This window comes from Pristiophorus japonicus, chromosome 12 (assembly GCF_044704955.1).
Source record: "Pristiophorus japonicus isolate sPriJap1 chromosome 12, sPriJap1.hap1, whole genome shotgun sequence".
NCBI classification, from domain to species: domain Eukaryota; kingdom Metazoa; phylum Chordata; class Chondrichthyes; family Pristiophoridae; genus Pristiophorus; species Pristiophorus japonicus.
In genome coordinates, this window is record NC_091988.1 from 176,497,366 (window position 1) to 176,525,321 (window position 27,956).

At 43.9% G+C, this 27,956-nt stretch overlaps 1 protein-coding gene across 2 annotated transcripts in view; it reads left to right on the forward strand.

Moving 5' to 3' along the window:
* The first annotated feature begins 2,564 nt into the window (after positions 1 to 2,564).
* The window catches only part of kif3b (kinesin family member 3B), a 44,210-nt gene continuing 18,818 nt past the window's right edge, over positions 2,565 to 27,956 (forward strand). The window contains exons 1-3 of one of the 2 annotated variants that reach the window (XM_070896194.1): positions 2,565 to 2,627; positions 11,561 to 13,023; positions 27,661 to 27,762. In XM_070896194.1, the coding sequence (XP_070752295.1) occupies positions 11,620 to 13,023; positions 27,661 to 27,762 (1,506 nt within the window). In that variant the 5' untranslated portion in view covers positions 2,565 to 2,627; positions 11,561 to 11,619. The other variant, XM_070896195.1, reaches the window with a different exon arrangement.

Below are 27,956 nucleotides of genomic sequence, written 5' to 3' on the forward strand. Positions count from 1 at the left end.
GTGCCTTTCATCTTAAAAAAAAAACAGGCTTAAATGCAAAGTGCCTCCTCGAACAATCGCAAACTGGCACAATCGGTAGAAACTCACGGTGCTCATTATTTTGATCTGGGGGCGTGGCAGACTTTATGGGCGGTGCTGTGATGTGTTTTAAACCAGTGATAAAGATCGCGGAAACTCGATTAATGCTCGATGTAACTGCTTAAAATTCCTCGATTTTTTTTACACCTGGTTTTGCCGATTTCAGGCGAATTGCGCTGGTGAAACCAGTACAAACTAGCGGAAACTATAGTCTTGCAGTGCCCATTGGTCACGGAAGATCAAGTTACTTGGTGGAGTTAAAGTACCCCTTATTAAAATTTCACTTCAAGTATTGCTGAATTCCTCTCCTTCTAGAAATGTTTCTAATTGCCTCTTGAACCCATTTTTACTGCCTGCTTCAATTACCTTGCCTGGTACCTTGCATCACAACTCATTGGCTGTACAGTGGTAGTATTTTGTATTTCAGGAGACTGAGCTGACTCCCTGGTTTACCAAACTAAATCTGTTTCTTTCATTCCAGAGGCAGATTTGTCGTCACACCAAAAATTCAAAGGAGCCAGGGCACCAATGGCAGTTTCCTGTTTTTTGGAAAGAAGCACCAGTTAAAAAGCAATTTTTTATTCTTTAGGTGAAAAAAAATCTTTTATAACTTCCCGATTTGTAATTTGCATCTGTTGTCCTTCCGGTGGGCACTGCAGAGACTGGAGGGTGCGGCGCATAGTGTAAATAATAAGTTATGGCTAAAGTGGACTGGGAAAATAGATTAAAGTATTGCGGATTGAAAAAACGCAAATGTAACGCCCCTGTTTAAAAAAGGAGGGAGACAAAAAGCAGGAAACTATAGACCAGTTAGCCTAACATCTGTCATTGGGAAAATGCTAGAGTCCATTATTAAGGAAGCAGTAGCGGGGCATTTGGAAAAGCATAATTCAATTAAGCAGAGTCAACATGGTTTTATGAAAGGGAATTCGTGTTTGACAAATTTTCTGGAGTTTGAGGATGTAACGAGCAGCGTGGATAAGGGGGAACCAGTGGATGTGGTGTATTTGGATTTCCAGAAGGCATTTGATAAGGAGCCACATAAAAGGTTACTGCACAAGATAAAAGTTCACGGGGTTGGGGGTCATATATTGGCATGGATAGAGAATTGGCTAACTAACAGAAAACAGAGAGTCTGGATAATGAGTCATTTTCCGGTTGGCAAGCAGTAACGAGCAGGGTGCCGCTGGGATAGGTGCTGGGGCCTCAACTATTTACAATCAATATTAATGACTTGGATGAAGGGACTGAGTGTAATGTAGCCAAGTTTGCTGATGATACAAAGATTGGTGGGAAAGCAAATTGTGAGGAGGATACAAAAAATCTCCAAAGGGATATAGACAGGCTCAGTGAGTGGGCAAAAATTTGGCAAGTGGAGTATAATGTTGGAAAATATGAGGTTATCCACTTTGGCAGAAAAAATAGAAAAGCAAATTATTATTTAAATGGAGAAAAATTGCAAAGTGCTGCAGTATAGAGGGACCTGGGGGTACTTGTGTATAAAACACAATAAGTTAGTATGCAGGTACAGTAAGTAATCAGGAAGGCAAATGGAATTTTGGCCTTTATTGCAAGGGGGAGAGAGAATAAAAGCAGAGAAGTCTGCTACAAATATACAGGGTATTGGTGAGGCTGCACCTGGAGTACTGCGTACAGTTTTGATTTCCTTATTTAAGGAAGGATATACTTGCATTGGAGGCTGTACAGAGAAGGTACACTATGTTGATTCCAGAGATGAAGAGGTTGACTTTTAAAGATAGGGTGAGCCTATACTCATTGGAGTTTCGAAGAATGAGAGGTGATCTTATCAAAACATATAAGGTAATGAGGGGGCTCGACAAGGTGGATGCAGAGAGGATATTTTCACTCATAGGGGAAACTAAAGCTAGGGGGCATAGTCTCAGAATAAGGGGCTGCCCATTTAAAACTGACATGAGGAGGAATTTCTCTGAGGGTTGTAAATCTATGCAATTCTCTGCCCCAGAGAGCTGTGGAGGCTGGATCATTGAATATATTTAAGGCGGAGATAGACAGATTTTTTGAGTGATAAGGGAATAAAGGGTTATGGGGAGCGGGCTGAGTCCATGATCAGATCCGCCATTATCTTATTCAATGGCGGAGCAAACTTGAGGGGCCAGGTGGCTTACTCCTGCTCCTATTTCTTATGTTATAATTTTCCTACTGGCTCTAAAAAGTGGGCATTTTCAATCGTTTTTTTTCTGTTTGATGACACTGGAACAACCCAGTGTCTCCTTTATAGTTTAAACTTTAAAAAAAGGCATCTGTTGTACTTTGCCATAGCAGACAACTTGGCAAGATAACTTAGTCATCACAGCAACCTCTCCACCTCCAGCTGGAATTCTATTCGGGGTTTATCTCCAGCTCCAGTTGGAATTCGATCCAGGGTTTAGCTCCCGCTCCGACTGGAACTTTTCCTCTGGTTTGGCTTCCGCTCCGTAATTCCAGCTCCTGACTTTCCTTCCCATCCGGGGTAGTGTTGCCAGCGCCGTGTCTCCTGCGCTAATGGCTGACCGATTCTGAGGGAACAGGTAGAGCTGCAGAAACGCTTCTTTTCCGCCTTCTCCCAGCGCCGCTGTCCCCGGCCGTCGGATGCCGGGGGGCTCGGCGGTGCGATCGGGTGCCCGGCCTGCCGAGCGGTTGCGGTATTTGTGGGGCGGGCGAGCGCCTTGTTGTGCCGTTGCTAGGCCGCTGGTGATGGCGAGGCGGCAGCGGGAGTTCAGGTGAATGCGGGCAACGGCTGGAGCTCCCGAGGGAGGCGGGGAGAAGGTGCGGCCCGGCGTCGAGTGTCCGGCCCGGGAACTGGGGGAAGAGTGTCCGGGGGAAGAGTGTCCGGCCCCGGAGTGATGGGGCGAGCCCAGGGGTGATTTTTTTTATTTTTGGGTGTGGGGGGCAGCCGAGGAGTGATTTTTTTTTTTGGAGGGGGTGGGGGCGAGCCCAGAGAGTGATGGTTGGCGCAAAGCCCAGGAGTGATTTGGGCAGGTGGGGGCGAGCCCAGGAGTGATGGGGAGGAGGAGGGAGAGTGACCGGCTCAGGAGTGGGGTGATGTGGAGAAGATGGGGCAACAATTGTATGGCGGTGGAGGGAGGAAGGAGCAGCGAGTGTGTGGCCCTGGAGTGTTGGAGAAGGGCTTGTTATAGGGGATAAGGCCCAGTGAGTGCATGGCCATTGCTGCCTCCCCCGGGTTATTTACACGATTAAATTGGTTATTTAGTGCAACGCCAGCGCCTGATGGGGCTGGTTTTGGAGGTTTAAAACACCCGATTCTCAATCAACACTTAGGTGCTTTCTATTTTATTTTTGCAGTGTTGTATTTTATTTTGTAAGGTTTTTAATGTGCTTTCTTTGTGACATGCTCAGGTTTATCTATAGCTGCCATACTGATTTAAATTACTTTTAAAGGATCTTCCACGGTTACTGGGAGGTTCCGCATTCTGTACGGCTGCATAACACAATAGCAGCAAAAGCAATTGCTTTGTGGTGACGATAACTACCACATATCTGATGATCATAGTAAAATGAGGTTTAATGCTTCACTGAGAACGAGCTCATCTCGGGCACACAGCTGTAAGTGAGTGCAGAATAAGATCTTCAGCTGTAAATCTGTATTTTACTGTGGCACATGCTGCTTATCCCTGTGGTACTGTAATTGCCTCGGCTTTGGGAAGTAATATCAGCCAGAGGACTGAGAATATATGTGATGATTCCACTGAACTAAAAGAAATACACCCTGTGTACACTGGCATAGCTTAGCTAAATCATTGTAGCTGTGTGAGGCTGGATTATACCGCACTCTTTGAAACATTCTCCTGCAGGAGGTCGCGCATAGTGCACTTGACAGTCTAGCTTGATTGTTAAAGTTGAATTACAGCCCAAATCTCGAGAGGAATCAACCTGACACTGAAGCAAAGTGGAGGGGTATCACTTTGCTGCGCAATCAGTTTTAACCTCAACACCTACACAAGTTTAGTATTGATATAAAACTCAAACCATTTCATACAGATGCTAAACACCGGGTTATGCTTCCACCTTTTGTATTCTATATCCAAACCACTGCATTGATCCAAAGGTTGAAGGCTAATAATCGTTCTTTACATATAATTTTTTAAGCTAGCATGAACATCAACAAAAAGCACTGCCAATAGAAACTTAGCATTGGCATTAAATGTAGTATATTGCTTCACAAACACTCACTCATTGCATAGATAATATATTGTGTCCTGTAGAATAAACTGCCAAAATCATGTGTGAGTTATGGTCAGTCTAGTGTGCTGTGTTGACCATAAGAACATAAGAAATAGGAGCAGGAGTCGGCCATTTGGCCCCTCGAGCCTGCTCTGCCATTCAATAAGATCATGGCTGCTCTGATCCTGGCCTTAACTCCACTTCCCTGGCCGCTCCCCATAACCTTTGAATCCCTTATTCAAAAATCTGTGTATCTCCACCTTAAATATATTTGAAGACCCAGCTTCCACAACTCTCTGGAGTAGAGAATTCCAAAGATTCACGACCCTCTGAGAGAAGAAATTCCTCCTCATTTCTGTTTTAAATGTGTGACCCCTTATTCTGAAACTATGCCCCCTAGTTCTAGATTCCCCTATGAGGGGAAACATTCTCTCTGCATCTACCTTGTCAAGCCCCCTCAGAATCTTATGTGTTTCAATAAGATCACCTCTCATTCTTCCAAACAATGAGTCCAGGCCCAACCTGCTCAACCTTGCTTCATATGACAACCCCTTCATCTAGGGAATCAACCTCGTGAACCTTCTCTGAACTGCCTCCAATGCAAGTATATCCTTCCTTAAATAAATAGACCAAAACTGTATGCACTACTCCAAGTGTGACCTTACCAACACCCTGTACAGTAGGAGCAGGACTTCCTTACTTTTAAAAACATAAGAGCATAAGAAATAGGAGCAGGTGTAGGCCATACAGCCCCTTTATACTCCATCTATGCAATAAAGGCCAACATTCTGTTTGCCTTCCTGATTACTTGCTTTACCTGCATGCTAACATTTTGCATTTCATGTACAAGAACCCCCAGATCTCTCTGTACTACAACATTTTGTAAATGCTCCCCATTTAAATAATAATTTGCTTTATTGTTTTTCCTACCAAGGTGGATAACCTCACATTTTTCCACATTATACTTCATCTGCCAAATGTTTGCCCATTCACTGAGCCTATCTATATCCCTTTGTAGATTCTTTGCACCTCCTCACAACTTGCTTTCCCACCTATCTTGGAATCATCAGCAAATTTGGCTACCTTACACTCGGTCCCTTCATCCAAGCCATTAATATAAATTGTAAATCGTTGAGGCCCCAGCACTGATCCCTGTGGCACCCCACTAGTTAGAGTTTGCCATCCTGAAAATGACCCATTTATCCCAACACTCTGTTTTCTGTTAGTTAGCCAATCCTCTATCCATGCTAATATATTACCCTCAAACCCGTGAGCTCTTATCTTGTGCAGTAAACTTTTATATGGCACCTTATCGAATGCTTTCTGGAAATCCAAATACACAACATTTACTGGTTCCCTCTTATCCACCCTGCTCGTTACATTCTCAAAGAACTCCAGCATATTTGTCAAACATGATTTCCCTTTCATAAAACCATGCTGGCTCTGCTTGACAGCATTATGATTTTCTAAATGTCCTGCTACTACTTCCTTAATGATGGATTCCAGCATTTTCCCAACGACAGATGTTAGGCTAACTGGTCTATAGTTTCCTGCTTTCCGTCTCCCTCCTTTCTTAAATAGGAATTTTCCAGCCCTCTGGGACCTCTCCGGAATTCAGGGCATTTTAGTAGATTACAACCAATGCGTTTATATTTCTGCAGCCACTTTCTAAGACCTTAGGATGCAGGCCATCAGGTCCAGGGGACCTGTCCGCCTTTAATCCCATTTTGTTTGCCGAGTACTTTATCTCTAGTGAGAGTGATTTGTTTTAAGTCCCCCCCCTCCCAATAGCTCATTGATTATCAATTATTGGGATGTTTTTAGTGTCTTCTACCGTGAAGACTGATACAAAATATTTGTTCAGAGTCTCTGCCATTTCCCTGTTTTCCATTCCAGGTTGAACCTCCCTTGTCCGGCACCCTCTGGATCTAGCTTGTGCCGAATACGGGATTTTTCCGGATAAAGGGAGGTCAGCCCGGGGGAAGGCGGGGGGAGGAGGTCGGTGCCCTGGGCGGGCCCCAGTGAGTGTCGGCGGGCCGGATGTCAGCGAGCCAAGTGTTGGCACAGCCCCAAAGCCGGGGTGGAAGTCGGTCACGTTCTGCGCATGCGCCCCCAGAATCATGCGCCCCTAGAATCATGCGCCCCCAGACAAGGGGTGGTGCCGGATAAGGGAGTCCCGGTTAAGGGAGGTCCAACCTGTATTAATTCTCCAGTCTCATCCTCTAAGGGACCAACGTTTACTTTCGCTACTCACTTCCTTTTATATATCTGTAGAAACTCTTACTATCTGTCTTTATATTTCTTGCTAGTTTACTCTAATATGCTATCTTCTCTGTCTTTATCATTTTTCTAGTCGTCCTTTGCTCGTTTCTAAAAAATTCCCACTCCTCTGGCCTTCCACTGTTCTTTGCAACATTGTATGCCTTTGTTTTCAATTTGATACCATCCTTTACTTCCTTAGTTAGCCAGGGATGGTTCATCCTTCTCTTAGCATCTTTTTTTCTCACTGGAATAAATCTTTGCTGAGAGTTATGAAATATCTCCTTAAATGTTTGCCACTGCTTTTCTACAGTCTTACCCTTTAATATATTTTCCCAGTCTACTTTAACCAACTCTGCCTTCATACCTTTGTAATTACCTAGATTTACGTTCAGGACACTAGTTTGAGACCCAGCTTTCTCACCCTCAAACTGAATTTGAAATTCTACCATGTTATGATCACTCTTCCCAAGAGGATCCTTCACTACAAGATCATTAATCAATCAAGACTCATTACACATTACCAGATCTAAAATAGTCTGCTCCCTGGTTGGTTCCACAATGTATTGTTCCAAGAAACCATCCCGCATACACTCATGAACTCTTCCTCGAGGCTACCTTTGCCAATTTGATTTGTCCAATCAATATGAAGATTAAAATCGCCCATAGCCTGTTCAATTTATTTAACACTTGAACGTTTTGAACTATTTTTATAGTTTAAAATGATATGAAACTTTTTGTAATATGACTTTTTCATTGTAATTTCATAACATTGGACACTTATTTCCACTGATGTAAGATGTAGATAATGTATTTACTAGTGCAGTAAGGCAAATAAACACACACTAGTGCAAGGAATTCTCTCATTGCTTACAGCTGTTTCCATAGCAATCACCAGTGTAAGGGCACAGAATCCACAAAGCCTCCTTTTTAGTATTTCTCCGTCTTTTATGAGAGCTACATCTTGAAACTTCATGACTCCTTATGAATGGAGCTCATTTAAGATGTTGATATTTTTGTGTTCTAATTCACTAGGTGTGTTGGCTCCATTTGTTCAGCATAAATGTATGATGCAGCGTGAGAATTTGGTTCTAGTTCTCTCATTCCTATTCCCTCATGGGTCGGTCTTATTCCTGAGAGTGTAATTAGTATGAATCAAGATTCTCATGTGTAGTACATTGTAGTTCGTTCAGCTTCTCTTTCCCTCTGTTTTGAAATTAGTTTTGTATTCTCCCAACCCCCTATTGTTAGAGTACAATTGTATGTGACTAGAAATAGTCTTCTATGATCATTTAAATGATTTAATTTAATGAAATATTTATTTATAATGACCTTCGGGTTTCACTTCTTCAACTTCATCTAGCCAATAAAAAATGTTTTAATCCCATGAGGCTAGTAGCAATATCTTTGAGGTGAAATTTAATTTTTGTTGGAATAGCTGTGGGATATTTGGCCCCTGGCAGGAAGACTTACGTTTGAATTTAGATTTTTACTGGTTGATCCAGTAGGCACAACTGCAAATTAAGGGGAGTCCCAGTCTACTTTTCTCTGTGCTGCCTTATTAACTTAATATTGACCCTCTCGGGAAATGGGATAATACAACCAATGATATGAATAGAATAATGGAAAACAGTTTTTAAATCCAAATTTGGGTTAGGATACCCTGATGGCTCAGTTTATAAATGCACCACCCAGTGTGGAACTGAACATTACACACTTGGAAAGTACTGTACCGGGTTCAGATCACAGTTTCTGTTGAGTTAACTAATCTGTGTTGTAGGGATCCAACAGTTGGTCTCGGTAAGAAAGAGGGTTCCACCTCCTGAGTGCTTATCAGTGGCTTCAGCAAAAGGATGTGTGTATGTATGTGGCTGAAGACAGGTCTGGTCATTGCTGCATTGCCTCACTCATTCAGTAAACTGCTCACGTATTATGGGGTACAGGTGGGCAGAAGGATTCCTGGAATCATGCCTTAACATGGATCTTTGCCTTCAGGTCATGAAGGGAGAAATTTGGGTTGGGGAAGGAAGAAAGGATTTTCAGTGAGGTGTATACATCTACCTTATTCTATTTAAAAGTGTAAATGTCTTAAGTGAATAAATATGTAAAAGCTATCATATGTTCTCTGTTAGTTAATAAATTAAATCCAGATCCCGCTGTCCGTCAAAATGCATTACAATATTGCTGCATTATCAAATCACATAGTTTAATCTGCAAGAGCTAGGAAAGGGGAGTTGAGATCGATCATCAGCCATGATATTGAATGGCGGAACAAGCTTGAGGGGCCAAATGGCCTACTCCTGCTCCTATTTCTTATGTTTTTTTTTATTCCCATAAGAGGGAGGTTATAATAAGTTTGTAAACATTTTAGATGCAAGTAGAGGTTTTTGACTTTTTTTCTGCGGGTTGAGTGATCTGAATCCCTGGAGTAAATTATATCTAGAATTGTGGATGATTGGGAGTGAGTAATATGGGTTAAAATTATTCTAGGGATTCAAATGACCTCACAAGCCATGGAAAGAAAGCGCAAGATTAAGTAACCAGTTTATACGAGATTTACTTCAGCCACTAAGCAATACTGCAGTGAAATTGCAATCTCCTTTACGGAAATGTGGCCAAAATGCCATTAATTTTTAATGCCTGAATTGAACTGTGGACATGAAATAAAACTTTATTAGCTGACATTGTATCCATGATGAAAGTAAATTTAAAATCTAATGATATTTTATTGGATAGAATTCATGTTGTCAAGTTTGTGAAAAGATAGACCAATAAACTGGCAATGATAAAACCCTGGTGTAATGCAACAGAACAAGGATGCAAGGACCTGATCGTTTTGTGAAATTAAGATATTGTTGGAGAAAACTGAGTATGGTAACGTAGTGGTTATGTTACTGGACTAGTAATGCAGAAAACATGAGTCAAATCATACCATGGCAGTTTGAGAATTTGAATTTAATTTATTTTAAAAATCTGTTGTTGGTAACAGTAACCATGAAGCTGCCGGATTGTTGTTAAAAACCCAACTGCTTTCCTGATGTTGTTTAAGAAAAGAAACCTGGCAGCCTTATTCGGTCTGGCTTGTATGTGAATCCAGTCCCACACTAAATACCCTCTGAAGTGGCCCAGCAAGTCATTGTATCACACTGACAAGCAAGGAATAATCAAACTGGATGCACCACTCAGCTGCCTAGGTATTGAATCAGGACACAACAAACGCTCACCCAGCCCGGTTGACCCTGCAAAGTCCTCCTTACTAATGTTGGGGGAGAGCTGTGCCACAGACTAGTCAAGCAACAGCCTGACATAGTCATACTCGCAGAATCATACCTATCGGCCAATGTCCCAGACTCCTCCATCGCACTCCCTGCATATGTCATGTTCAACCAGCAGGACAGACCCATAAGAGTTGGGGGCACAGTGGTATACAGTTTGCGGGGGAGCTGGGCGGAGTGTTTTTGGGAATCTTCAACATTGATTCCATGAATTCTCATGACTTCAGGTCAAACATGGGCATGGAAACCTCCTGCTGATTACCACCAACCGCCCTCTCTCAGTTGATGAATCGGTAACAGTCAAATCTGAACACATGGAGGAAGCACTGAGGGTAGCAAGGGCACAGAATATGCTCTGGGTGGGAGACTTCAAGTCTATTACCAGTGGCTTGGTAGTACCACTACTGACCAGACTGGCTGAGTCCTGAAAGACATAGCTACAAGACTGGGCTTGGTGATGAGAGAACCTAATTGACCTCATCCTCACCAATCAACCTGTTGCACATGCATCTGTCCATGAAAACATTGGTAGAAGTGACTCCCTCACGGTCCTCGTGGAGACAATGTCCTGTCTTCACACCAAGGTCGCCTTACAATCGTGTTGTATGGCACTACCACTGTGCTAAGTAGGATAGATTAGGAACACATCTAGTAGCTCAAAACTGGATATCAATTCGGCACTATGGGCCATCAGCAGCAGCAGAATTGTATACCACCACAATCTGTAATCTCATGGCCCGACATGGGCTACATGCATGCTATAAATAGATTTAAGTGATCCCACAACCAACAGATCAGGACAAAGCACTGTAACCCTGCCACATGTAGTCACACATGGTGGTAGATGTTTAAGCAACTAATGGAAGGAAGAGGTTCCATGAACATCCCTTTCCTCAGGAATGCAAAAGACAAGGCTGAAGGGTTTGCAACCTTCTTCAGCCAGAAGTATCGAGTGGATGATCCTTCTTGGCATTATCCTGATGTCCCCACCATCACAGATGCCAGTCTAAAGCCAATTCAATTCACTCCATGTGAGAGCTGGATGCAGCAAAGGGCCCTGATAACATCCTGGCTGTGGTACTAAAGACCTGTGCTCCAGAACTAGCTGCGCCTCTAGTCAAAATCCTGGAACTCCCCACTTAGCAGCATTGTGGGAGCACCTTCGCCCCACGGACAGCAGCTGTTTAAGAGTAAGGCACAACTACCTTGTCGAGGGCAACTAAGGATGGACAATAAATGCCAGCAATGTACACATCCCAAGAATTAATAAAATAAAAAACCTAGATTTGCTGTGTTGCACAATCTTCAACATAGAGCATGAATGCTTAATTCAAAATGGAAAAATATTGAACTAGCAGACTTCATCTTTTGGTATGAAATTGGCAAAATAATGCATAAAAGGTTGTAAATTGTACAATATTGTTTTAGCTTTACATTTTTGAACATCAAAATTTTTCAGGTGTTGAGTGCAAATATCAGGAATCAATCTTGGAAAGCTTTGGTTTTGCTATTGAATACTGTTCAAGTTACTGTCTGCAACCTAAATGAATGGCTGGGTAATGCAATCAAGAACACACATCATATTACAAATGACTTTCTGCATTTAACCTTATGTAGCCCACCCTTAATGAAGATTTTTAAGATTATTAATTGATTTTGTCAATGTGATATATTACCATTAGTTTGTGTTTAGTAGACTAATTGAGTTTAATAGGAGATCGATGAATGTTCAATCTCTTTTACAGGTTGGTGGTGCTCACTGGCAAGAACAATTCTTCGCATTTGAATTTCATCATCGCTCACAATGTCAAAGTTAAAAAGTTCTGAATCGGTTAAGGTGGTTGTGCGGTGTCGACCAATGAACGAGAAGGAAATTGCAGGTGGCTATGGAGTAATTGTTGACATAGATGTAAAACTGGGTCAGATTTTGGTGAAAAACCCCAGAGGAAGTCCAAGTGAATTACCCAAGACTTTCACATTTGATGCTGTGTATGACTGCAATTCTAAACAAGTAGAACTCTATGATGAGACCTTTCGGCCTCTTGTGGAATCAGTTCTACTGGGATTTAATGGGACAATTTTTGCCTATGGACAGACTGGAACGGGGAAAACGTACACCATGGAGGGACTCCGCACAGACCCTGAAAGGAGAGGTGTCATCCCAAATTCCTTTGAGCACATATTCACACACATCTCTCGTTCACAAAATCAGCAGTACTTGGTAAGGGCATCGTATCTGGAGATTTACCAAGAGGAAATAAAGGATTTACTAGCAAAAGATCAAACGAAAAGATTGGAGCTAAAGGAGAGGCCAGACACTGGTGTGTATGTCAAAGACTTGTCTTCTTTTGTGACAAAAAATGTGAAAGAAATTGAACACGTTATGAATGTTGGCAATCAGAATCGGTCCGTAGGTGCCACAAACATGAATGAACACAGCTCTCGTTCTCATGCCATCTTTGTTATAACAGTTGAATGCAGTGAAATTGGACTTGACGGAGAGAACCATATCCGTGTCGGAAAGTTGAATTTAGTCGACCTTGCTGGCAGCGAACGACAAGCTAAAACTGGAGCCCAAGGGGAACGGCTAAAAGAAGCAACAAAGATTAACCTTTCTCTCTCAGCACTGGGCAATGTGATATCTGCACTTGTGGATGGTAAAAGCACTCACATTCCCTACAGGGATTCCAAGCTAACTCGATTGCTTCAGGACTCATTGGGAGGGAATGCCAAAACCGTTATGGTGGCAAATATTGGTCCTGCTTCCTATAATTGTGAAGAGACTCTTACAACACTACGATATGCAAATCGGGCCAAGAACATTAAGAATAAACCTCGAGTAAATGAAGATCCCAAAGATGCACTTTTGAGAGAGTTCCAGGAGGAGATAGCTCGGCTGAAAGCTCAACTGGAGAAGCGGGGTGTGGACAAGCGGAAGAAGAAGAATCGAAGGAGGCAGGGGGGTGAAGGAGAGGAGGGAATAGAGGAAGATGACGGAGATGGAGAAGAGGACGAAGAAGGAATTAAAAATGAACCTGAATACTGGAGGGCACAACAGGAAAAGCTGGAGAGAGAAAAGAAAGCCATTCTAGATGACCACAGTTTAGTGGCGGATGAGAAACAGAAGCTGTTGCGTGAAAAGGAGAAAAAGATGGGAGATGTGCGGAGAGAGAGGGAAGCTTCTGAGACCCTTGCTACAAAAATTAAGGTATAGTGATAAAGTATTGCATGAATTATTAGTTAACTTGAATCTTCATTGGTAATACTTTAAACCTTGGTTTGTATAGATAACATGAAAACAATTCAGTTAAAATCGAAAAACTGTATGAAATGACTTGCTATATTTTACACTGTTGTACATGGTATGATGTTTAACAGTTATCTATGTAGGGTTCAATGCAATCTCTCAAACTCTGAAAGGAAGATGTTATAACGCTTACCTCTCCCAAGTCATCGGGGAATCGAGAAATGGAGCAAGTATATTGGTTTGAAATGTGTTTCCACTTCCTGTATAAGTAGGATATAAGTCAGATAACAAATTCTGATCATTATTTGCTCCGTTTGTTCTACTATAAAGGACTGTACTAATTAAAAGGTAAATGGAACCTTTTGTTGAAAGTACCTACCTTTGCAGCTCATAAATAAAGGTTACTTGATCAGGATTGATGCTGTTGTAAGACCTAACCTCTCAGCAGTGAAGTCATTAGTGAGTTTCAAAAGTGTTTCTTTGTCATTATAAATGCATTCAAATTCTTATTTACTCAATACCTAATGAAAGTGTGTTATATAACATTTGTGTGGATTTAATTTTGATAGTTTTATTCCTCTTTTTTCCCCAATCTTTAGAACCAGGGTTGGAAGTGGATGAGTAGATGTGTGACATGACCAGCATAATATGATGTAAAATCCAAAAGATGGCACATGGGAAAGGTTTTTTTTTTAGGCTGCCAAATACATTTGTTTTTTTAATACTGATTTTGCACCCACCTTTATGACCAATTGACAAAAATATCTTATTAACTATTTTATTTTAATAAATCTTTCTTTTTCAGAATTTACTGTAGTCTTGCAATGATGTCACTTACAAACATTCAAGATTATATATCTTTCCGAAAACACTAGTTGAAATTGTGGCCTCGCACACAGAAGTCAAACTAAGTGTTGGCTTCAGGTGAAGTGGGGTCAGAGGGCGAAGGGTAATTCAGTGCCCATTTTAAAGCCTCACATTCTGTCCTCATTTTTATAAATTCCTCTGTCCACATTTATATTGGAAGCTCCCCATATACACCTGTCACTTTATAATTACACCCTCCTGCCAGTAATAGTGCTGCAGCGCCTCCACTGCCAGGAGGGTGTAATTACAGAGCAAGAAGTTTAGATAGGTAGTTTTTTTTAGATATATGAGCATAGGAATTTATAATGGAAAAGTTGACGAAATGCATTCAGACATAAGGGGACCGACTTTCGTCGCTGTCCCGCCCGCAGCCTTCGAGGTCCCACCGAAATGGTCATTTTCTGGGTGATTGCTCCGGTACCGCCCATCTGCTGTTGAGGTTCTGTCTGGCGGGACCTTGGCATGGAAGGGTTCCGCCCACGTCACATCATCCCGCCCGCTCATGCCGGATGTCTGTAAATTAACATTTTGATGCTTTTTCCTGGCCTCCTGTCGACCTGCCGCTCGCCAGAAGGACTGCTCTGGAAACGCAGGTCAGAGCTGGGCGGCAGTGGGCCAACACTCGCACATCAGCTGGGAAACGGCGGTAGCGTGGAATCGGCCAGCACTCGCACATCGGCTGGGAGACAGAGGTGGCGTGGAATCGGCCAGCACTCGCACATCGGCTGGGAGACAGAGGTGGCGTGGAATCGGCCAGCACTCGCACATCGGCTGGGAGACAGAGGTGGCGTGGAATCGGCCAGCACTCGCACATCGGCTGGGAGACAGAGGTGGCGTGGAATCGGCCAGCACTCGCACATCGGCTGGGAGACAGAGGTGGTGTGGAATCGGCCAACACTCGCACATCGGCTGGGAGACAGAGGTGGCGTGGAATCGGCCAGCACTCGCACATCGGCTGGGAGACAGAGGTGGTGTGGAATCGGCCAGCACTCGCACATCGGCTGGGAGACAGAGGTGGTGTGGAATCGGCCAGCACTCGCACATCAGGTGGGAGACAGAGGTGGCGTGGAATCGGCCAGCACTCGCACATCGGCTGGGAGACAGAGGTGGTGTGGAATCGGCCAGCACTCGCATGTCGGTTGGGAGGGAGGGAAACAGAGGTAGCGTGGAATCAGCCAGCACTCGAACGTCGGTACTTGGATGTGCACTTAAGAGCTGTAACCTACAAGGCTACGGACCTAGTGCTGAAAGGTGGGATTAGGCTGGGTATCTCTTTTTTGACCGGCATGGACACGATGAGCCGAGTGGCCTCCTTCTGTGTGGTAATTTTCTATTCTATTCTATGAAATAATGAGAAGACTAGAAAGCTGTTAGTTTGAAATAAAAATAGAAAATGCAGGAAATGTACAGCGGGTATGTCAACAGAAGGGTGGGTTAATATTTCAAGTGTAGACCTTTAGTCAGAACCACTTCCAACAACAGCTTTGATTTATGCTGGGGAAAAAAAGTCCCTTGGCGCTTCATAGAAGCTTAATCAGATAAAAATTAACAGCGAGCCAGACGGGATATTGGGAAGAGCGACTAAAATCTTGGTCAGAGGGTTTTGAGGAGGATCTTAAATGAAAAGGACTGGAGAAGCAGAAAGATTGAGTGATGGAATTCCAGAGTGTAGGGTCTAGACAACTGAAATCATGGCTGGTAAGGGTGGAGTGATAGGAATGAAAATCACATGTTTGCTAATAAACTAGCTGTCTACATCCAGCATTTACTGTGTTTGTTTAGACACTTATCTTGGTGATTTGTTTGAAGTAGAGAAAGATACAGATGTATGGAGAGTAATAGTGTCCAATACTATAAACATTTCTATTTAAACAGTTCTCATTTTTTGCCACTGAGTGGTGCTGTGCAGAAACACAGCACAACTGAAGTGGACGACTATCTGCTGTACACAGCAGTGGCAGTATTGAACAATAGCTTGGATTATGGAGGTTTGTTACAGAGCCGCCTGGTGGCAAAAATGGGATATTACAGTAACAATGAATGTTACAAGAGATTGTGTACCCTGATTATGATCAGGTTTTTCCTAATTTTTCCTTTTTAGATTTTTGATACAGCTTCTATAAATGCCGCTAAGTGATCGACACCGAAAAAACGTGCAAATAAATAAAATTCTCACAGTATTCTGTTTAGTAGATAATGGTTTTGAAGATTTTGGATGGCTGATGATGGATTACAAGGTAGTAATTCAGTTGAGAGGCTCAGAAGACATAAAGGGGCAGGAGTGAATCTTAACTCGTTTCTCAACTGAACTCTTGAGATTAGATTTGTGACCGTAATCCAGTGCCACATGTAGTGTGTGATTCTGTGGCAAAAATGTTTTTGCTGGCACTTGTCCGATAAGACTTCACAGGATTTTGGGATGTGATATAGAATCTCACAGAATTGGGATAATTTTTAACAGTGCCTTACATGTATTACGAAGTATTTACCCTAACCTGGGTATCATGGTACATCAGTCATTGAAAGTTGGCATGCAGGTACAGCAGGCAGTAAAGAAAGCGAACAGCATGCTGGCCTTCATAGCAAAGGGATTTGAGTATAGGAGCAGGGAGGTCTTACTGCAGTTGTACAGGGCCTTGGTGAGACCACACCTTGAGTATTGTGTGCAGTTTTGGTCTCCTAATCTGAGGAAGCTATCAATCTCCAATTTAAAATTAGCATCAATTGTCGTTTGCAGAAGAGAGTTCAAAAAATCTACCTTCCTTTGGGCTAGAATTTCGGCATGTTTGCGACTGTTTTTCCACCTGGGCGAAGTGATTTTTTTTTTGGTGCTAAACGAGTCGCACAACATTTTGCGCCCTGGCGGAAATTTCTGTAGTGGTTTTGCACCGGTGCTAAAAGTTACTGCCTTCCCGATTTTTTTTTTTTTTAAAGCGTTTTGATGACTTCAATCTGCGTGCAACGCTGTGCTATCGATCGGGCGGAAAATTCGGCGATATCGCCCGCCTGGAAACTCACCCGGAAAAAAATAGTCGGACCCAGGGTGCACCTGGCGCTAACGGCGCCATCCTGAAAACTGAGCAGAAGTTCAGTGTATAAAATGATTTGGGGAAGGAAGACTGAGTTTTACACACCGAGGTTGTTTGTGAGTTTATGGTTCATTTTAAAGGATATTTAAGGAAATTTTTTTTTTAAATGGTGGCTGTACTATGTCAGCTATTATTCTTGGCTGCTTTTTGTATGCAATGTCGAGCTGGAAAAGGTTTATTGATGAGCATTTTGAGCATAATCGAAGAGCTCGTGGACCGTATGGGGAGGAGACCTTATCCCTCACGAATTTACAGGCAACAGCACTCATACCTGCAGCTCTCTGAGGCACAGTGCATTAGAAGGTTGCGCTTCCAAAAAGAGGTGGTCACAGAAATATGCCAGCTCATACAGACAGACCTACAGCCTATCAGCGGCAACAGGACAGCATTGTCCGTTGAGGTGAAGGTGACTGCAGCACTTACCTTCTATGCCTCCGGCTCCTTTCAGGCATCAACAAGGGACATATGCTCCATCTCGCAGTATGCTACACATCGCTGCATTCGTCAGGTGTCTGCTGCACTGTACGCACGTAGGATGGACCTTATAAAGTTCCCAATGACCAAGGAGGCACAGAATGAAAGGGCTGTAGGTTTTGGACGAATTGTTGGCTTCCCCAAAGTTCAGACTGCCATTGACTGTACGCACATCGCCCTGCGAGCACCTTTACTCAATCCAGAGGTTTACCGAAATCGAAAGGGATTCCACTTCATGAATGTACAGATCATCTGCGACCATACTCAGTGCATCATGGCAGTAAATGCCCAATTTCCAGGGAGCATCCATGATGCTTTCATCTTGCGTGAGAGCACTGTCTCATGCCTGTTTGAGCATCAGCCACAATGCCAGAGTTGGACGCTGGAGAGCAAAGGTTATGGCCTCGCCACCTGGCTCATGACCCCCCCTCCAGAACTCTCAGACAGAAGTCGAGCATCACCATAATGAGAACCATGCAACCACACGCAAAATCGTCAAACAGATAATTGGAGTGCTCAAGGACCGTTTTCAATGCCTGGACCACTCTGGAGGCTGCCTGCAATACTCCCCTCAGCAGGTCTCTGAGTTCATTGTTGCTGCATGCTGCACAACTTAGCCGTTACGAGGGAACAGGATTTGCCACTGGGGACTGCAGGACCACCTCAGGAGAGAGGATGAGGAGCCTGGCAATGAACACATGCCACCACCCCTACCACAGGGGAGGCCTCCTGGAGCTTACCCCACTGCAAAAGCAAAAGCCTTGCGTCAGCAGCTCATAATTCAACGCTTTGCTTGAAGAGTGAACGGCACGTTTGACCATTGCCTGGCCACTCTATCCCACCATGTTGACTATTCCCCCTCTTATTCTGCAAATGAGACACTGCACAGGAATGGTCAAGGTAAACAAAATAATTTATTAAACATACTGTAACTTGAGTAAAATGTATTAAACATTGTAACTTGAGTAAGATTTAACTTGAATAAAATTAATTAAACATTTCAAAAGTGGAATAACATTTATTAAACATTATTGGGAAACTTAAAAAACTTTAATAAAATAATAACGAAACAACCCCTGCGCCGAACGTCTTTTACCTCCGGCCCTTCCTCTCTCCCTCCCCTACCCCCCCCCCCTCCCCCTCCTCCCCCACCAACAACCCGACTCCCTCACATCATGACCCCTACCCAAGGTGGTACCAAGACGATGATGCAGCAAAGCGGCCAGAATCCTGCTGTATTAGGGGGATAGACAATGGACTAGCCGTGTGGATCCCCTGGAGAAGCTCGGTACAGAAGGCCCGGCTTCTGAGTAGCAAGGCTCTTGTTCAGCCTCGCCACTCACAGGTGATGTCGCTCTGGGTGTGATACTGGGGACTGTAATATCAAAGATCGAGAGCATCAATTGCGCATGGACATTGACAACCTCAGTGGTTTCTCCGTCATGTTCGCGGATAGTGCCGCAATGCTTGCAGGAATACGACCCAAGACCTCTAGGAGCTGTCTGGTAAGCTGGATGCTGTCCCCGGACAGTCCCACCATGTCCAGGTGTGCATCTGCTTGTCTGTCATCAAATCGGCTTTGCCGACTCATCCTCTGGAGAGACGGCATACAGGATTCAACCCCAGTGGTGCATTGTTGCACGCAACTTGTACTCTGGCCCTCGGATGGCTCGAATGTTTCTTCCTCGGATGAGCTAGTGGCCGCAGCAAAAAGAAGTGTCGAGTGCATCGGGTCCCCCCCGCCCACCCCAGGAATAGGTTGATCAATTTGTTCTTCTAGTGGAGGTTCCTCGTTCTCGCCCTCGTCCCCCTCCTCCACCTCCACCTGATGGAGGTGGTGGCTTCCATTCGAGGATGTGGCGCATGCGGCGTGTCATCTGGAAATAGAAAACAACAGTCGAGTGGGTAGCAGCAGCTAGGGTGACATGAATAAGGTTACATAGCACAGGCTCCTTTTGAAGGACCACCGCTACTCCATTATCATCATCATCATCACAGGTAGTCCCTCGAAATTGATCAACCTATTCCTGGGGTGGGCGGTGGGGACCCGATGCACTCGACACTTCTTTTTGCTGCGGCCACTAGCTCATCCGAGGAAGAAACATTCGAGCCATCCGAGGGCCAGAGTACAAGACTTGCTTTATTTCTAAAAGTGAGTTCTTGGTTGATTTAGCAGTCCAATACAGGAATTACAGTCTCTGTCACAGATGGGACAGACAGTCATTGAAGGAAAGGGTGGGTGGGACTGGTTTGCTGCACGCTCCTTCCGCTGCCTGCGCCTGTTTTCTGCATGCTCTCGGCTACGAGGCTCGAGATGCTCAGCGCCCTCCCGGATGCACTTCCTCGACTTGGGGTGGTCTTTGGCCAGGGACTCTCGGGTGTCGGTGGGAATGTTGCATTTTATCAAGGAGGCTTTGAGGGTATTCTTGAAACATTTCCTCTGTCCACCTGGGGCTCGCTTGCTGTGTCGGAGTTCCAAGTAGAGTGCTTGCTTTGGGAGTCTTGTCAGGCATGCGAATAATGTGGCCCGCTCAACAGAGCTGGTTGAGTGTGGTCAGTGCTTCGATGTTGGGAATGTTGGCCTGATCGAGGACATTAACGTTGGTCCGTCTGTCCACTCGGGATCTTACGGAGACATCGTTGGTGGTATTTCTTCAGCGATTTGAGGTGTCGACTGTATGTGGTCCATGCCTCTAAGCCATACAGCAGGGCCGGTATCACTGCAGGCCCTGTCGACCATAAGCTTGGTGCCAGATTTGAGGGCCTGTCTCTTCCTCAGGCGGCCGAAGGCTGCGCTGGCGCACTGGAGGCGGTGTTGGACCTCGTCATCTATGTCTGCCCTTGCTGATAATATGCTCCCAAAGTGTAGAAAGTGGTCCACGTTGTCCAGGGCCGCGCTGTGCATCTTGATGACTGGGGGGGCAGTGCTGTGTGGCGGGGTCAGGTTGGTGGAGGACCTTTGTCTTACGGATGTTTAGTGTAAGGCCCATGCTTTTTGTACGCCACAGTGAAGATGTTGACTATGACTTGGAGTTCAGTCTCTGTGCGCAGACGCAGGCGTCGTCCATGTACTGTAGTTCAACGACAAGAGGTTGGGAGGGTCTTGGCTCTAGCCTGGAGACGACGACTGTTGAACAGGTTCCCACTGGTTCTGTAGTTTAGTTCCACTCCAGCAGGCAGCTTGTTGAGTGTGAGGTGGAGCATTGCAGCGAGGAAGATCGAGAAGTGGGTTGACGCAATGACCCAGCCCTACTTGACCCGGTCCGGACGTGGATTGGGTCTGTGATGGATCCGTTGGTCAGGATCACTGCTTGCATGTCGTCGTGGAGCAGGCGGAGGATGGCAACAAACTTCTGGGGGTATTCGAAACGGAGGAGGACACTCCATAGTCCGTTGCGGTTGACAGTGTCAAAGGCCTTTGTGAGGTCAAAGAAGGCCATGTACAAGGGTTGCTGCTGTTCCCTACATTTTTCTTGCCATTGTCGTGCCGTAAAGATCATGTCCATTGTATGCCGTAGTGTACAAAATCCACACTCTGACTCCGGGGGAGGAACTCCTCAGCCACAGGGAGAAGATGGTTGAGGAGGATTCTAGCGATGACTTTCCCAGTGGCTAAAAACAGGGAAATTCCTCTCTAGTTGCTGCAGTCGGACTTGTCCCCTTTTTTAAAGTGCTTTGATGGCTATCTGTGTGCCACAAGAACAGATGGGCCCTCTGGTAACCATTCCCATTGTCATCTTTGCAGGGAAAGATGTCCTACAACCACCAGGTGCAGCGATGGACAGGCAGCGGTCCACCGAGAACCATGCCCTAACAGACCTGGAAGATCGAGTGGCCGGTCTGATCAGTGCCTCGGCGAGGTCAACTGCCCGTGAGGGTGCTGAGACCCCGTTTGAAACTGAGGTCAAGTCCTCAGGTGCAACACTAAGCCTACATAAACCAATGTGTGTCAGATTTATAATATAAGTAATGAAAGAGTGCATCAATAAAAATATTACTCTGACGATCCTGTAATGGTCATTGAACTCATGCGGCACTGGGTGTAGGTCCTGCTGATGTCCACACGAAACACCACCTCAGCAATGCTGGTCCAAAGACGCCTAAAAACGCTGAGAGGGGCTTACTTGCGCCCCTCCTATTTAAATCCCCCATCTCCTCTCCACAGCAGTGATAAGCACCTTGATCGCCTCAAGTACATTTTTTCGCTCTCTGCCTGCTCCTATCTTCTTCTGTCATGATTGACTGCAATCTAAAATAGGCTAATTCAACCCTGGCTGTGCAGTGTCTGCGTGGCCGTTCCCTGACAGCTGACCAGAAGCCCGGGAAGAAAAAAATGGGGGGAAAACTGCCGGGAAAAAATTTGCGCATGCGCAGAAGGTCTGATTTTTTTTTTTTCTGATCGCAAATTTTGGCTCTGGCGCACAAATTCTGTTGTGCAACGCCAGATTTATCGCTATCGCTCTTCACCATTTGCCAAATTTTGCGAGGTCAGGCGGTAACGATGCCCTAGCGTTGTTAAACAATTTCTTTGCCACGATTATCGCCCAACACTGGACAAAATCGTTAAAAGCCGAATTTCTAACCCTTTGTGTGCAGACGTGTTTCCTAATTTCACTCCTGAAAGGTCTGGCTCTAATTTTTAGACTATGCCCCTAGTCCTAGAATCCCCAACCAGTGGAAATAGTTTCTCTCAATCTACCCAATCTGTTCCCCTTAATATCCTGAAAACTTTGATCAGATCACCTCTTAACCTTCTAAACTATGGGGAGAACGACCCTTCAGAAACGGGCCATTCAACCCAACTGGTCAACGCCAGAGTTTATGCTCTATACAAACCTCCTCCCACCTTAATCCAGTTCCATCAACATATCCTTCCATTCCTTTCTCCCTCATTTGCTTATCTAGCTTCCCCTTGAATGCATCTATGGTATTCGCTTCGACTAGTCCCTGTGGTCGCGAGTTCCATATTCTAACCACTCTCCTACATTACATCAGTGACTTCAATTCAAAAAAAGTACTTCATTGGCTGGAAAGGACTTGGAACATCCAGTGGCCGTGAAAGGCGCGATATAAATATTCTCTTCGGGTGAAGACGTTTCTCCTGAATTTCCTATTGGATTTACAGCGTGACTGCTCCCAGCGAACGGAAGCTGCGCAGAAGTATTCCGCGGCTTAGTTATTAATATATAATATCGTAAACATAGTTTCACCCGACATTTGTTTTCACTCAGAACCATAATTATCATGGATTGGTTTAAGTATGAATGTATAATAATTTTGAGGGGGGAGGGTTGCAGCGATGTTTGGTGTACGAGCTCCATACACTCTCTCTCTCTCTCTCTCTCTCTCTCTCTCTTAGGCAGTCCCTCTGAGTCGAGGATGACTTGCTTCCACACTAATACGTTTTCAGGTGACCGATGAGACCAATGTGGGATCTACAGTCTCTGTTCTGATGTTCCAGGTCCCGAACTTCATTTTAAAGGGTGGAAGATGCCTGTGCGTGAATTCTTTTAATGTGTGGTCCAATGGCAAGGAGATCCAAGACGATTGGAGACTACACACACACCATTTTCCAATTATTTTGAATTTCTATCAGTTTTTTTTCCTTTTATACATAGCAGCGCATTTGGAAAGAGGTGACATGATAGGTCCAAGTCAGCATGGATTTGTGAAAGGGAAATCATGCTTGACAAATCTTCTGGAATTTTTTGAGGATGTTTCCAGTAGAGTGGACAAGGGAGAACCAGTTGATGTGGTGTATTTGGACTTTCAAAAGACTTTCGACAAGGTCCCACACAAGAGATTAATGTGCAAAGTTAAAGCACATGGGATTGGGGGTAGTGTGCTGATGTGGATTGAGCACTTGTTGTCAGACAGGAAGCAAAGAGTAGGAGTAAATGGGTACTTTTCAGAATGGCAGGCAGTGACTAGTGGGGTACCGCAAGGTTCTGTGCTGGGGCCCCAGCTGTTTAAATTGTACATTAATGATTTAGACGAGGGGATTAAATGTAGTATCTCCAAATTTGCGGATGACACTAAGTTTGGTGGCACTGTGAGCTGCGAGGAGGATGCTATGAGGCTGCAGAGTGATTTGGATAGGTTAGGTGAGTGGGCAAATGCATGGCAGATGAAGTATAATGTGGATAAATGTGAGGTTATCCACCTTGGTGGTAAAAACAGAGAGACAGACTATTATCTGAATGGTGACACATTAGGAAAAGGGGAGGTGCAACGAGACCTGGGTGTCATGGTACATCAGTCATTGAAGGTTGGCATGCAGATACAGCAGGCGGTTAAGAAAGCAATTGGCATGTTGGCCCTCATCGCGAGGGGATTTGAGTACAGGGCAGGGAGGTGTTGCTACAGTTGTACAGGGCCTTGGTGAGGCCACACCTGGAGTATTGTGTACAGTTTTGATCTCCTAATTTGAGGAAGGATATTCTTGCTATTGAGGGAGTGCAGCGAAGGTTCACCAGACTGATTCCTGGGATGGCGGGACTGACATATCAAGAAAGACTGGATCAACTGGACTTGTATTCACTGGAGTTCAGAAGAATGAGAGGGGATCTCATAGAAACGTTTAAAATTCTGACTGGTTTAGACAGGTTAGATGCAGGAAGAATGTTCCCAATGTTGGGGAAGTCCAGAACCAGGGGTCACAGTCTAAGGATAAGGGGTAAGCCATTTAGGACCAAGATGAGGAGAAACTTCTTCACCCAGAGAGTGGTGAACCTGTGGAATTTTCTACCACAGGAAGTTGTTGAGGCCAATTCACTAAATATATTCAAAAAGGAGTTCGATGTAGTCCTTACTACTAGGGGGATGGCGAGAAAGCAGGAATGGGGTACTGAAGTTGCATGTTCAGCCATGAACTCATTGAATGGTGGTGTAGGCTCGAAGGGCCGAATGGCCTACTCCTGCACCTATCTTCTATGTTTCCCTGTGTTGTATCTTGTAATTTACCTAGGCCCAACACTGAAGTGCCACTGCAGCACCATTGTGACCCACCTAGTGTATCTCATTCATTTGACTGAGATTCTATCCTAAGTAAACTAGAGGTGATCCAAAACTCGCCTGCCCGTGTCCTATCTCGCACTAAGTCCCGCTAGCCCATCACCCCTGTGCTCACTGACCTATATTAACTTCCAGTTAAGCAACGCTTCGATTTCAAAATTCTCATCCTTATTTCCAAATCCCTCGCCCTTCCCTATCTCTCTAATCTCCTCCAGCCCCCCCCCCCCCGCCCTCCCCATCTCGAGATATCTGCACTCCCCTAATTCTGCCCTCTTGAGCATCCTTGATTCTAATTGCTCAACCATTGGTGGCCGTGCCTTCTGTTGCCTAAGCCCCAAGCTCTGGAACTCCCTGCCTAAACCTCTCCGCCTCTCTACCTCTTTCCTCCTTCAAGATGCTCCTTAAAACATACCTCTTTCTTGCACTAATATCTACTTATGCGGCTCAGTGTCAAATTTTTTATCTCATGATACTCTTGTGAAGCCCCTTGGGACATTTCACTATGTTAAAAGCACTATATAAATGTATAAATACGTTGTTGTTGAGATTGCCCGGTTTTTACTTTCAGGCCATCTCAAATCTTGCAACTATGCTTCCATCTATCTAGCTATTCCTTGCAATATGGTTTCTGCCCCTTCAGCAGTACCAAGACTGTACTGGTCAATGACATCTGGTGCAATTGTGATGGTGTTTCTCCCCTTCGTTGGCATTACTACTGCCTTGGATCAGTTGTCCACTCCTCCATGCTCCTCTAATGTTTCCTCTCTCAACTGTGGTCTGCAGCTTCTGTTCTTGCCTAACTTTTGCTGCCTGGCATGTATCTAAAATTGAAAAGGACAGATACTGTGCAGCCTGCATCCGCTACCCAGACTTGCCTCCAGGAAATACACGGTGCCACATTGAATTTATTATAAAAGTGGATAAACATTTTAAAATCCGTGTAGATGGGTTACTACTAAAGGGTGATGACAAAAGCAAAGTGAAGCTGCCACCTGGCCTTGGATTCTAGTTAATGTTGCAACAATAGAAAAGAAGCATGTGCTATGTGCGATGCAACTTGATGGAACTGGGGTGTGTGAAAAACATTTGTAAATGTTGAACGTTGTAAAAGTCTGCAGGACAAAATATTAAGAGGCTAATTTGCAGCCACTTGAGCTTTAAATTATAAAATAAAAATGTAAATATGAAAGTCGGTGAAATGCACAAACTATTACTTAGAATCAACACAGGTTATTACCAATACAAAATTGCTGGGGTTTTTTTTAAGGACCTATTTGCCAATTGTTTTAGGATCTGTTGATGACTGGCTAGGAAATTGACAAACCTAAATATACGGATCTATTTTTCCACTTTTTGTAAAAACAAAAATGTAACTGCAAGTACGAAGTGATCGTTCCTACTTTATACTTCACTAATTAATGAAAACCAAACAAAGGAAAATACAGTCCATAAAAATTACAAAGCGATGCTACCTGCTGAGGCCATATATGTCCTTCACAGAAACTATCATTGTACTTTAATTTACTGATGAGAACAATGTCATTTCTGATGACAGAGGATACATTTGGTGGTGTATTATCATAAGATGTATGGGAGGATTGGACATGTTGCTGACCAGAGACATGAAATGCACAAAACTATTATGGTTTTTCTAATATTTCAGAAATAAACTCAACATTACTTTTACAGGTGGTAACATTAAGTAATATTTTAAATATTAAGTAATATGTTAAAATCTGTACTCTTAGCATAGTCGGAGCGAAAGTTTTGTAACATTGACCGTGCAAATTAAAATACTGCATTGCCAGATTCTATTCAGATTGCAGGTGAATTACTTGCATGAAATCACTGATTATTTTTGTGTATAGAATTTTATTTACAATTAGATTATTCAATGTTTGAGACATAAGGACATATGAAAATAAGGAAAAGACCAACTGGCCCATCAAGCTTGCCCCACACTCGTGATGGCTGGAGTATCATGATTAGTCACTTCCCATTCGCCTCCACTCCCCTGCAGTCATGCAGTCTCCTGGCAAAAAAACAGATGAAAATTCATCTCCCAACAGCTCGGACGATCAAAACCAGTCCAGGATAGCACATGGACCACGTGTTATCTGTAAATCTACTTACCTTCTATTTGATGCGATCAAACAGCAGTTCCACTTTTTTGCATACAAGCCCAGTATGAGCTTTACGAAAGTGTATCAGCTCTATTGTAAAAATGAGTAATTTCCTACGTGATCAGTTCAAGATATTTTGCAGTGAAGAACTGGCCGTTTCATCTTCACCCCTGGTCCCTACTAGTTGCAGAACCAGGATGAAGAGTGGAGATTATAGAACCATAGAAATTTACAGCACAGGAGGAGGCCATTTGGCCCATCGTGTTCATGCCGGCTGACAAAGAGTTATCCAGCCGAATCCCACTTTCCAGCTCTTGGTCCGTAGCCTTGTAGGTTACGGAACTTCAGGTGCGTAGCCAAGTACTTTTTAAATGCTATGAGGGTTGCTGCCTCTACCACCCTTTCAGGCAGTGAGTTCCAGACTCCCACCACCCTTTGGGTGAAAAGATTTCTCCTCAATCCCCTCTAAACCTCCTCCCACTCACTTTAAATCTATGCTTCTGGTTATTGACCCCTCCACTAAGGGAAATAGGTCCCTACCTATCCACTCTATATCTAGGCCCCTCATAATTTTATACATCTCAATTAGGTCTACCCTCAGTCTCCTCTATTCCAAAAAAAACAAATCCAGCCTATCCAATCTTTCCTCATAGCTAAAATTCTCCAGTCCAAGCAACATCCTCATAAATCTCCTCTGTACCCTCTCGAGTGTAATTGGGGTTTACTCTGGCAACAACTGCATCTTAATGACAGATGGTGCCCTTTCTTTTCAGTTTTAATGTTCATGGAAAGTTTCTAACCTTCGTTTCAAATTGAAGAAAAAAAATAGAATTAAATTAATCCATCTCCTAGACCAGGAATAAAACATGAGCAGAAAATAAAAATGTTTATTATTTGTTTTCAAATCTACCTATTTTATAGTATAGAGGCTAAACTATTTATAGCCATTTAGTAGAAAATTATCATCTTGTACTTATATTTACACAAGACTGGACAGTAAGCAAATTGCATTTCAATGTTTCATTCACTAGGCTATGGAGAGCAAACTTCTAGTAGGAGGCAAGAATATTGTGGATCACACTAATGAACAACAGAAGGTTCTGGAACAGAGACGTCAAGAAATTGCAGAGCAGGTAATTCGGAGCAGACAGCATAGAATCAAAACTATTTGAAGTTAGATTCAGACAGCGCTGCTATAAAAGGCTCAAGATTATTTGCTTCAGTCGCTTCCCACCAAAAGAAGATAACCTTTTATAATACAGGAGCATCTGTTCTTTGACATGCAGTGCTTTGGTTTCTTAACTTCCTAATTGTAGAAAATTATTTA